Source organism: Numida meleagris, chromosome Z (assembly GCF_002078875.1).
Source record: "Numida meleagris isolate 19003 breed g44 Domestic line chromosome Z, NumMel1.0, whole genome shotgun sequence".
Taxonomy (NCBI): Eukaryota; Metazoa; Chordata; class Aves; order Galliformes; family Numididae; genus Numida; species Numida meleagris.
Genome location: NC_034438.1, coordinates 44,265,305 through 44,276,265, shown reverse-complemented (window position 1 = coordinate 44,276,265; position 10,961 = coordinate 44,265,305). Strand labels below are relative to the sequence as shown.

Here is a 10,961-nt window from a genome sequence, read left to right as displayed (position 1 = left end):
AGTAGGTCTCTGACCGTTTCCTCCTGAATCATGGGGGTTTGTTTCGCTCCCCATCCGAGACTTCCAGGTCAGAGAGTAGAGTGCTCTGAGGACAACTGCTCTGGCTTTTAAAGACAGATGTCAAAAAGGCATTGAGAACCTCAGCCTTTTCATTGTCCTCAGTGGCCACATTCCCTGCCACGTCCAGTAAAGAATGGAGATTCTCCTTGGTCCTCCTCTTCCTGTTAACATATTTGTAAAAGAGTTTCTTGTTCTCTTTAATCCCAGCAGCCAAGCTTAATTCGAGCTGGGCCTTTGCCTTTCTAATTTTCTCCCTGCACATCCTGGCAACCTTTTTGTACTCTCCCTGAGTTACCTGTCCCGTCTTCCACAGGAGATAGATTCTCTTTTTCTCCTGGAGCCTCAGGAAAAGCTCCCTGTTCATCCATGCCGGTCTCCTTCCCCGCCGGCTCATCTTGTGGCTCAGGGGGACAGCCTGTTCCTGCACCTTCAGGACTTCCTTCTTGAGGAGCAACCAGCCTTCCTGGACCCCTTTACCCTCCAGGACCAAATCCCAAGGGACCCTTCCTACCAGCCTCCTGAACAATTCAAAGTCTGCCCACCGAAAGTCCAAGGTCGCCGTTTTGCTGTCCCCTCTCCTGGTTCCACCAAGAATCGAGAACTCTACCATTTCATGGTCGCTATGTCCAAGGCAGCCCCCAACTTCCACATCCCCCACCAGACCTTCCCTGTTTGTAAACAGCAGGTCTAGCAGGGCACCTCCCCTGGTAGGTTCTCTCACCAGCTGCAGAAGGAAGTTATCTTCCATACACTCTAGAAACCTCCCAGACTGCTTCTTCTGCGCTGAGTTGTATTCCTAGCATATATCAGGGAAGTTGAAGTCCCCCATGAGGACAAGGGTTGGCGATCATACAACTTCAGCCAGCTGTTTATAGAACGCCTCATCTGTCTCTTCATCCTGGTTAGGCGGTCTATAACAGACCCCCACCAGGATGTCTGCCTTGTCAGCCTTTCCCTTGATTCTAACCCACAGAGCTTCAACGTTGTCTTCCCCAGTTGCAAGTTCAATAACATCATAACAGTCTCTAACATAGAGAGCCACGCCACCATCCCTCCTTCCTTGCCTATCCTTTCTGAAGAGCTTGTAGCCATCCATCGCAGCACTCCAGTCATGGGAGCGATCCCACCATGTTTCCGTAATGGCAACTAGGTCATAGTTTGCCTGCCGCACAAAGGCTTCGAGCTCCTCCTGTTTGTTGCTCATGCTGCGGGCATTGGCATAGACGCATTTCAGCTGAGCCCCTTGCCTCACCCCTAATCCCAATGCTCCCCTAGGCACACCTCTTGCAGGGCTGGTTTTATCCCCTTCCCCCTTCCTCTCTAGTTTAAAGCCCTCTCTAAAAGCCCTGCCAGCTCCTGGGCAAGGATGCGTTTCCCCCTTTGAGACAGGCCAGACCCATCAGCAGACCTCAGGCCTGGTGCCAAGTAAACCGCCCCGTGATCAAAGAACCCCAAATTCTTGCGTTTGCATCAGCCTCTCAGCCACATGTTTAGGAGATGGGTTTTCCTGCCCCTTTCAGTGTCCTTCTCTGTCAGTGAAGGGATGGAAGAAAATACTACCTGTGCTCCTATTCCCTGAACTAACCGCCCTAGTCCCCTGAAGTCATTCTTGATAAGTTTCAGGCTTCTGTCAGCAGTCTCATCGCTGCCGGCCTGTACTATTAGTAAGGGATAATAATCAGAGGAGTGGATCAAACTGGGGAGTTTTCTAGAGATATCCCTGACCTGAGCCCCAGGGAGACAGCACACCTCCCTCTGGGTAGGGTCAGGCCGACATACAGGGCCCTCCATTCCCCTCAGAAGGGAATCGCCTACGACGATCACCCTTCTGTCCTTCCTGGCAGAGGCAGTCTCAAGCCGTGGAGTTGACCGCCTCACCTTGGGCAACTTTGGCAACCTTGCAGGCAGAGCTCCTCCTGCATCCTCATTCACCTCTCTCTCAGGTTCCAGGGCCTCAAACCTGTTACACAGAGGCACCTGGGGAACCGAGGTAGGCCGGGATGGGGGTTGCCTGCGTCGCCGAGCTGGGACCTGCTTCCATTCCTCCTCTTCTCCCAGTTTGTTTCCCTCAGCTCGATCATGGCAGGCGAGAGGATCTGCCACCGTCTGAGGGGTTTCACTCCGGTGTCTTTCCTGCAGAGAGTTACACCACCAGTCTATTTCCTACTTGTGATAGAAATGTGGGAATGTTTTATGTTTGTTCATTGTAGTAAAATGTAAACCTGTTTGTTGATTGTGATAAAGTGTGAATGTGAGACTGTTCGTCCCTTGTGAAGGAAAGTACTGCTAGCCTGACGAAGGCTGAACCCCCTGAAGAGAATGTAAACGTCTAGGTCTAAGTAACTGTCCTTGTGATAACTCGAACATTCTGTCTCGCCACTTCGCCTCTCCATCCTAAATAAAGCAAACCAACCCAGTAAGAGGAAGGTTGCGATGACATCTAGCGACGGGAAAGTACAACTGCAGACGCCAAAACAAGCACCCCGGAAGCCTCAACAACCGGAACTGAGAGACTATAAAAATAAAGAGCGGCTGGTGGCAGGTTGCGCCTTCTTGAGGAGTCGTGACTCTGCGACTCCCAGGGTGCCCAGCGCTGTTCTTTGCTTGTGTTTTTGCTTACTCGAATTAATAAATACTTTTCTATAATTTGACTTAAATTGTCAAATTTATGACACTGCTCACATTCCCTGATGGATCTTAATCTCTCTACCTCCTCCTTGAGCTCCACTACCATGCTGAGCAGCTCATGCACCTGCTCACACCTCACACAGGTGGAATCGCTGCCACCCTCCCCCGGCAGCAGCAGGCTCAGGCACTCCCTGCAGCCTGAGACCTGAACTGCTACATCTCTGGGCAGGCCCTCTGTCTGGGTCGCCACAGTCTTCTTGAGGTGAGCCTGCTGCCTGGTGGAGACCATGTTTAAACTCACAGTCTCACAGACTACAAATGTGAGAGCAGGTCTCCCGACGAAAGAGGGACAGCACTTACACACCCTGCTCCTCAACCCACCTCTCACACCCACTGCAGTACAGAATGGGCAGTATAGGCTGTGGTCACGCACTGATTACCCCTCCCTGTTCTCAGCGGGCAGCAAAGCACCTCACTAAACATGCATGAGCTGTGGGCGGGAGCTAGCTCCCAAAAGCTACTAATAGCCTAATGGCTAGAGGTCAAGGTCACAGATAAGATTAAGAGCAGGCAGTGCCAGCTCCACCCTTGCTAGCTCAGCAGCCCGCCCACAAGCTGCCAGCCCCCAGCACGAACTCCACGCTTTTCCTGGCTTCAAAAAGCCCTAAAAAGAGCTTTTTTGTGGCCCTTTTCGCTTCAGAACCCTTGCCCAGTGCAGTCTTACCTGCTCCGAGACTGGTCTCCGCAGCAAGAGTGGATGTCAACTGCAGGGGAAGGTCTTCCTCCTGTGCTGGGACCTGCTCTTCCAGGAAGCCCTCCAGCCTGGACACGAGCTCCCTCAGAACGGACTTAATTTACGGCAAGAGCTATGTGAAAGCGATTTGGCTCAGCACCTCTCTCTGTTATAATCAAGAAAGGAGAAGCAACAAGATTTAAAGAGAGTCCAGCACTGCTTTTGGCCTGCAAAATGGGCCACAATACTAGGAAATCTGCTCTTGAGTGTTTGCAGTAATGGATCTTAGGACCTTGGGTGAACTGTGTGTTCACATTTTAAATCAGGATGGGAAAGGTAACTGTAAATCCCAGGGATTAAGACCTCAAACAGCATGCAACGAGAATAGTCCCAGGAAAGAGCAGATGGAAAGCCTAACTAGAAAGATAGTGCATCAAACCCAGATGCCTGTTGTGTATCTGTACCTCTCTTTGGTGCCATGCCACGCTCCGTGCTCCTCCGCTACCTTTCTTCAAGGCTGCACTCTGCTGGAAGACTGCTTGCATCAGCTTCTGACAGAAAGGAAACAAGAAATACTTGAAGAACATCTCTTTGGAGGAAGATTTTAGTACAGCCAGCCACAAACTTCTCGTTTTGTGCAGTTTCTTAAATTTGCCTTTCTGCTGCTACAACGTTGTGCCATTTCTGCAGTCAGCACAGATCTGCCATGTCCTTTCCTCTCTCCTCCATCACATACACCCCTGCATGCACTCCTATTTAGAGGCAGGTACCCACACTGCAGCTCACAAGAGGTTCTTACCTGTGCAGGCTTTCTGTTTCCCCCGTTGCCTGGCACAATTCAATGGATGCACAGGCTCTGTCCCTAAAACAACAGATCGTGTGTTGATTTCACGGACACCAGTAGCAGTATTGTCCTGTTAGCCCATGTCCCCCTGCAAAAAAAAAAAAGACACTGGTTTTACAGCCAAAACAGGAACTGATGTTCAAACTGCAATGTGCTTACAAAAAGCATTACAAGTTTCATTCCTGTTCAGATGGCAGCAAATGAACACCAGTCTGTCTGACAGCTCTACATTCTGCAAAGGTGCATCAGCAAACAAAATGCTATCCACTGCAGAAGCTGAGAAGCATTTTTTGCCTCTCAAAGGAATGCACTCAGCTCTAAGCACCACCGTTTACACACAGACTCGCATCACACTGCTGCTATCAACTGCACCTGTTGCCCTCTAATGCTTCCACAATGGCTTTTTCTACAGCACCGCTGTCAGCACCTCTTTCCTCTCGTTCCCTCCTGTTTGCTCACTTGTTTCTCTAGTTGCATAGTGACATTTCTTTTGTCATTAGCCACCGCAGCCACCTCCAACCAAAACAGAACCAGAAACCATTGATCGTCATTACTGCCAAACATACAATGGCCATCGCACAGAAATTGCTCGGCCTCTGACTTGCTCTCAGAATTCCCATCAGGAATACCTGCTGGCTGAGTGCAAGAGCAGAGGCTGCATGCTAAAGCAGCTCGATGCCCCCAGCCAACCATAGAAGTCTGTCCCCTCAAGGAGCTCCCACTCACTATCAGCTGCCATTCTGAACCCCACTGTGCAAAACAAATGTCACTTCCACTGCAAATTGCTGCAGTCACCAAAGCTCAGACTGCTAACCAGGTACTAGTCTTCCTCCTCCTGTTTTCCATCTTGCCCATGCTTCCCTCCCAAAAATACACCGCTTTGACAGCCAAAGCAAACTAATATGTAACTTTTCACTGCTCTTTCCTGCACTCCCAAATGAATGGTCACCTGACATCCCCTACAGCACTGCGCCCGCTCAGAAGTAACATTCAAAATTCATTCTTTCATACTTTGTGACAGAGGACTGAAGAAACTCACTTTAGTGTGGTGGTAAGGATGGTCCATCTCCACTGTGTCCCTCTGTGCACTGAAAAGAGGCAGCTGGATCTGTTGCAGCCTGCTGGCTGCTGTTCCCAAACATGGGGAACCACACCGCACTGCTTCCGAAGAGAGAAAGGAAGAAACGTTGGTGGGAACAGGCACCCAAGGTTTGCAGAGGGGCTCCAGATCATGCCAGAGATAGGATACCAGAGTGCTGAGATATTATGTATCGCTAAAGGACACATTTGGGAGCATATTCACCACATCTGCATAAGCTGTAATCACTGGGCACATTTAACTTTCCTGTCGCTCAGTTGGAGGAGGCAGGCGCTCTCAGACATCAGCTCAGGGGGCTCAGCTGAGACATCTGCACAATGCTGGGATTATTCTGAGGGAAACAATATCTTCAGATGCCACAGTTACATCCATCCAAAATTATCGTGCCAAGTCTTAGGTCTTGACCACCACTTCCTCCCCACACTTCACTACTCCAAGCAGCTAGAACAAACTTCTCAGAAGAAATCCAGGGCAGCGGAGACCTGGCAGACCATAACCAAGTGCAGCTCGCAGGAGGGCAGTGCCCACTGCTTCCTACCACCCTGCTCCAGCAGGTTGAAGAGTCTGAGCCATGCTATCCTTTTGCAGCTGTAGAGAAAAGACTTTCAGCACCTATTGCCAACATTTCTCACTAAGATACACCTAAGGCATTGCGTTCACTTCCCTCTACCTCCTCACAGTCCTGCCCTAGAAACAGAAACCACTAAGATTTCACAGCAAATGCATCTGGCCTGCAAGAGCATATTTGAACCACCCGCAGCAATGAAACGTGGTTTTGTAGATTGGGTTTGAAAACATGCCTTTAGACAGCTGTCTCCCTGGAGCCAAAAGGAAAACCAAGCAGGAAAATAAGAGTCCAGCCTGAAACATGCCCATGCTATTGCCCAGGTTGTTAGCAGTGAGTGTAGAATCCAACCAGTTATTGAGGTGACAAATGACCAGTGGGTCTCCCCCTGCTCCACTCCTTCCCCTTAACAATGAGAAGAAGGAAGAAAACCCATGCAAAAGAAATGCAGCCATACCTTTCTACACGCAGAGCAGAAATGCGAACAGCAGTTGTCTCCTTGCTGAGAGATGGTGGGGAATGTCTCAGAGGAACCCAAGTTCTTGAGTTCTCTCCACAGGGACTTCCCAGCTCGTGGAAAGAGCTGGCTTCACTCTTTCTTTGATTGCCTTGATCCCCAAAATCTTCTTTTGGAAAGAAACCCTGAAGAAAGAATCAGCAAGTGAAAAATAATGAGGAATAAGCATTTTCCCAGCTTTTTTCTGTCATGCAGTTTAGACTCTTCAGGAGGGCAATGTCCCGAAATCAACTGGTTACAAGAACTGTTCGCGAAATACATCCAGCTTTCTGTATGGGCAATTGATAGGGGTGGGGGTGTGAGAATGAGGAGGCGTGGGGAAATTGAGGTGAGGGGGTGTAGCGATCAGAAGGACCAACACGATGGAAATAGCATTACAATGAGGTGGAAGGACTGGCACAATAGCAAGGTGCGACAAAGGAAGGGAAATAGATCACTCACCCGGATCAGAAGATTTAGGGTTCACAGGGAAAGGCTCCCACCAAAGAAGGGTTCTCCAGAAAGAGTTCCTTCCTCAGTGGCAATCAGCCCTTAAATCAGGCCTAAGAGGGATTCCAGTCACACAGGTGAATTGCTTTCACCTGTGCTCCCATGGCTGACTGGGTCTTTCCTCCAGGTGTTCAATCAGTGGTTCAGGCCATGATTCAGCAGTTCCCATACATCTACCCCTTCATGGCATGAACCAATGATTGAGTCACCTGGAGGGTTAACACTTTCCCTTGGTTTCTGCCAAAATCGTTGCACCAAATCCATTGATTCAGACGCCGTATAGGGTGAGCTGTTACATGGAGATGGGTTTGGGCAGGGGGCCATTGATCAGGGGGCACCCCTTCGAGATCCGATCTTGAGATTTTTCCTGTTGGATTACCCAGGTCTACTGGTTCAGGGCTCTGAGTATTTTCCAATGCAATATTCCGTATTTGCTTTAAGGGGAAGTTAAACTTGACTTTTTCCCTGTCAGTAGGCCAAGCTCTTGCTCAAGTTTTTCAATACGATCACGCAGTAGTTGGTTCTCATTTTCTGAAGTATTACTTGAAAGTTCTGCGCAATTTAGAGCTATTAACAGGGGCCATGCAACAGTGGACGCAGGCAGTTGGCATTCCTTTGTAATTAGGATATTTTTTATCTAATCCATAGAAATATTTCACCATGCCAGATGGTGATTGGGAAATACTTCCACTATCCCACAAGGAGCCCCAGTTTTCCATTATGGCTGCCAGTTCATAAGAGGGTGAACCCAGAAATCCTGGGATGTGCCCCAGCAAGGTCTTATCTAGAGGGACGATGTTCTCCCCCTTGGCCCACTTAAAGATATTCAAAAGGAAAGCCATTTTAATATTTTGGTCTGCCTGGCTCACCAAATGTAGCTATCAGAAGGACCAATGTGATGGAAAAGGTGTTACAAAGAGGTGGAAGGACCAGCACAATAGCAAGGTGCAATAAGGGAAGGGAAATAGATCGCTCACCTGGATCAGAAGATTTAGCATTCACAGGGAAAAGCTCCCACCAAGGAGGGATCTCCAAAAAGAGATCCTTCCTTAGTGGCAGTCAGCCCTTAAATGAGGCCTAAGAGGGTGGGAATGAGGAAGGGGTGGAGCCTAAGCCAGGCTCCAGCCCTTCTGGTCACACAGGTGAATTGCCTTCACCTGTGCTCTCAGGGCTGACTGGGTCTTTCCTCCAGGTGCTCAATCAGTGGTTCAGGCCATGACTCAGCCTTTCCCATACAGGGGGGACACACATGTGCATGCAAATGGGGGAGGGCAGGGAGGAGGGTGCGCAAAGGGGCAAGGTAGCAGACAGAGGTGCTTGTGCATGTGGCTGGGCGAATGTGTGCTGTGGCATCAGGGTTCATGTGCACGTGGGGTTTGCAAGGATGAGGTTGCACATGTGTGTGCACAGGGGTATCCAAAAAGGTGGTGTTGCACATGTGTCTGTGTGCACGTGGTTGAGTGCAAGGATGGAGTTGCACACATGTGAGTGTGCACAGGTGAACAAACAGGAGGGGTTGCATGTGCATGTCAGTGTGTGTGCAAGGACAGGGTGGCACAGGTGTGGCCATGCATGTGGGGAGTGCAAGGAAGGTGTTGCACATGTGTTTGCACAGGAGTACGCAAAAGGAGTCACTGTGCTGTCAGAGGAATGGTGCTCTGCTGTGCTCCTGCCTTTGGCGGCCCCTGGAGAAAGGCTGTGACGGATGCAGCACCTTTGTGTTGCACTGACTCCTGGCATGCTGCACCCAAGGCACTGCTCTCCTTTGTCAGAAACAGGAAAGGGAAGAGGAAAGGGAAGGGTGGGAAAGAAGATTTTGGAAGATAGCGTGGTTTGCTCATCATAGTACAAAGATTTGCTTTGGATTTAATCCACAGAATCCAGTGGATTGTGACTGCATCCAACTTCTTTGAGAAACACTACTGTAGCTGAAGAGATCAGGACGCAGCTGCTCATCTGCAGACCGAGCAGTACTGCCTGACATGGGTCAGTGTGAGCTCCTCCTGCCGCAGTTTGATGACGACTGGTCTGGAGATGATCTGCAGGTCCAGCTCATAGGTGGGAGCCAGGAATGGACGCTGTGGGAGGAAAGAGGTGTTAGGGAGCAGCCAAGGCACGGAAGAGCTTCAAAAAGCATTGAAAAGCATCACAAAGCCACAGCCAGAAAGCTGGGGATTACAATGAGCACACACCAGGGTGCTAGAGATTATTTGCTACTGTACAAAACGGTAGACATCCCAAAGCCAGACAAAATGGGAACAAACCCAGAGCTCTGCCGTACACGCCCCAAAGCCATGCCGCTGCAAGCTGAAGTGCCTCGCTGTTTGTTCTGTTCATCCCAATCCCTGTGAATGAAGACTCAGAATGCAGTCAAGGTGTTGATCGAGCACAAGTGTGCCTTTATTCATCAGAAGACTGGAGGGTGCAAGAGGTCCAGAGTAGAGAAGGGACTCATCTTCCCTTGTCATGGAGAGACTGGCTCAGAGCTCAGGGTGCTGCCCTGTGTCTGGGACTGGCTGCCTGCTTCTACATCCTCCTCCAAGAGGCTCAGCTTCTCCTCAGGGATGCTGACTTGCTCCTGCACGGAGGTGCTGCTGTGGGAGCACTCAGCCTCTGCGTGGGGTGGGCTACACTGGGAAGACGTTCGGTCACAATCCAGGCTAGTGACTGTCACGTCTGGCACGCTCTGCTCAACGTCTTCTGCAGAGCCGGGAGAAATGAGGGCACAAACGTGGATGACCTCCTTGTCTCCATCACTATTGTCAAGTGGAAGGCTGTCATCCGAAGTGCAGCGATTCATGCTTCCTGAGAGCTCTCCACTGATGGAAGCACACAGTGCATCACTACTCGCACTGGCTCTTCCGGGTTGAAAAGAGCTCAATTCACCTAGGAATGAGTGATACATAGGGGTTAGTGTCAAACTTTCACTGTCCAAGGAGGCAATGGCTTGGTGTTGTTTTTCAAGCAGGCTTCAAGCAGCATACTGCTGCTTCCTTAACAAGTCCAGCTTTTACTGCGGGGGTGGCAGGCATCTGCACTGTTGCTTTTCTGCAGGCAGTAATGTCATACTGCCTTTTTTTAAACCCATATTTTGTCTTACCTTCAACAGTGTGCAGAGAGGTAAGCGATTCTGCACTGTTAGCTGAGCAAAGAGTCCTGCTGTCTCCTTGTCCCCCTAGGGAAACAAAACCAAGACGGTGACAAGCTGAGTTAGGAAAGTGGTTGACATTTCATTATGTAGTGGTGGCACGAAGAAGCAAATAGGCTTCTAGCAACAGTACCACTGTCTTGAAAGTAACTCTTGTGCTGTTATTTTTTTTTTCTCTTTTGTTCATACTCCAAAGCCATTGAAGAAAGCCTTTATCCTGCAGCAGTGTTAATATGCTTTACTGTCTCAGACTTCAGGATTTGTGGTGTGTTTTTTCTGCAAAAATGCATCGTTGCCATTTTTAAATTTGTAAAGAGACAGTAAAATTCACACAGAAGAGGTTGCAAAGTTAGAGTCTACGTAGCTACAGGAAGGTGCTGGATGCCTTCTTTCTGTGGGAATGTTTGTGGAAAAGTGCCTTTACGTAGTTTAAACACGTGTCTTCTGACTCAAAAATAAAATGGAGCCAGAAATGTATTCTTACTTCCCTAATAAGTGTCAGAAGGAAACGTTCTGAGACATGTTGTAGAGGTGCCCATATACTGTCTTTCAAAAACTACCTGGGGGAAAGGCACGAGAGGGGTGTGCTCTGGCAGGTGCAGATCTTGAGTTAACAAGAGACACATTTAGGAAAGACAGGGGTTAACTGAAGATGTTAGGTACGGGCTTGAATGCTAGAAGGAGATACAAGCACAATGAATGCATGAATTCTGTGTTGCTGAAAAGCAGTGTCTTGAAAGCTGGATTTGCACCCTTACCTGCCAGGACTATGACTTCTGTTTCTGAGGGCTCCCTGGGATTGCGCTGCAGTTTGTGTTGGGCCACAGAGGATGGTTTTCCCAGGCTGAAGCAGGAACACCAACAGCCAGCTGGTGAGT

The 10,961-nt window shown here is 49.4% G+C and overlaps 1 protein-coding gene and 1 long non-coding RNA gene across 3 annotated transcripts in view; both read right to left on the bottom strand.

Annotated features, from left to right (window-relative positions):
• Window positions 1-8,773, bottom strand: part of LOC110389356 — an 11,291-nt gene extending 2,518 nt beyond the window's left edge. Inside the window, exons 1-4 of one of the 2 annotated variants that reach the window (XR_002433171.1) lie at window positions 4,638-8,773; window positions 4,221-4,353; window positions 3,886-3,972; window positions 3,413-3,587 (exon numbers count right to left, since the gene is read on the bottom strand). This is a non-coding gene — a long non-coding RNA (uncharacterized LOC110389356). Of the gene's footprint in view, window positions 1-3,412; window positions 3,588-3,885; window positions 3,973-4,220 lie in introns of both variants that reach the window. The other variant, XR_002433172.1, reaches the window with a different exon arrangement.
• LOC110389352 (rho GTPase-activating protein 32-like) lies at window positions 8,816-10,954 on the bottom strand. The gene is made up of 3 exons (XM_021379604.1): window positions 10,842-10,954; window positions 10,036-10,110; window positions 8,816-9,821 (listed from the first exon to the last, which is right to left on the bottom strand). The coding sequence occupies exon 3, from the start codon at window positions 9,733-9,735 to the stop codon at window positions 9,400-9,402; it is 336 nt and encodes a 111-aa protein (XP_021235279.1). The 5' UTR covers window positions 9,736-9,821; window positions 10,036-10,110; window positions 10,842-10,954; the 3' UTR covers window positions 8,816-9,399.

Bases quoted from the DNA above. Each gene is read 5' to 3' on its own strand.
- LOC110389352 (XM_021379604.1), bottom strand. From the start codon at position 9,735: ATGAATCGCTGCACTTCGGATGACAGCCTTCCACTTGACAATAGTGAT.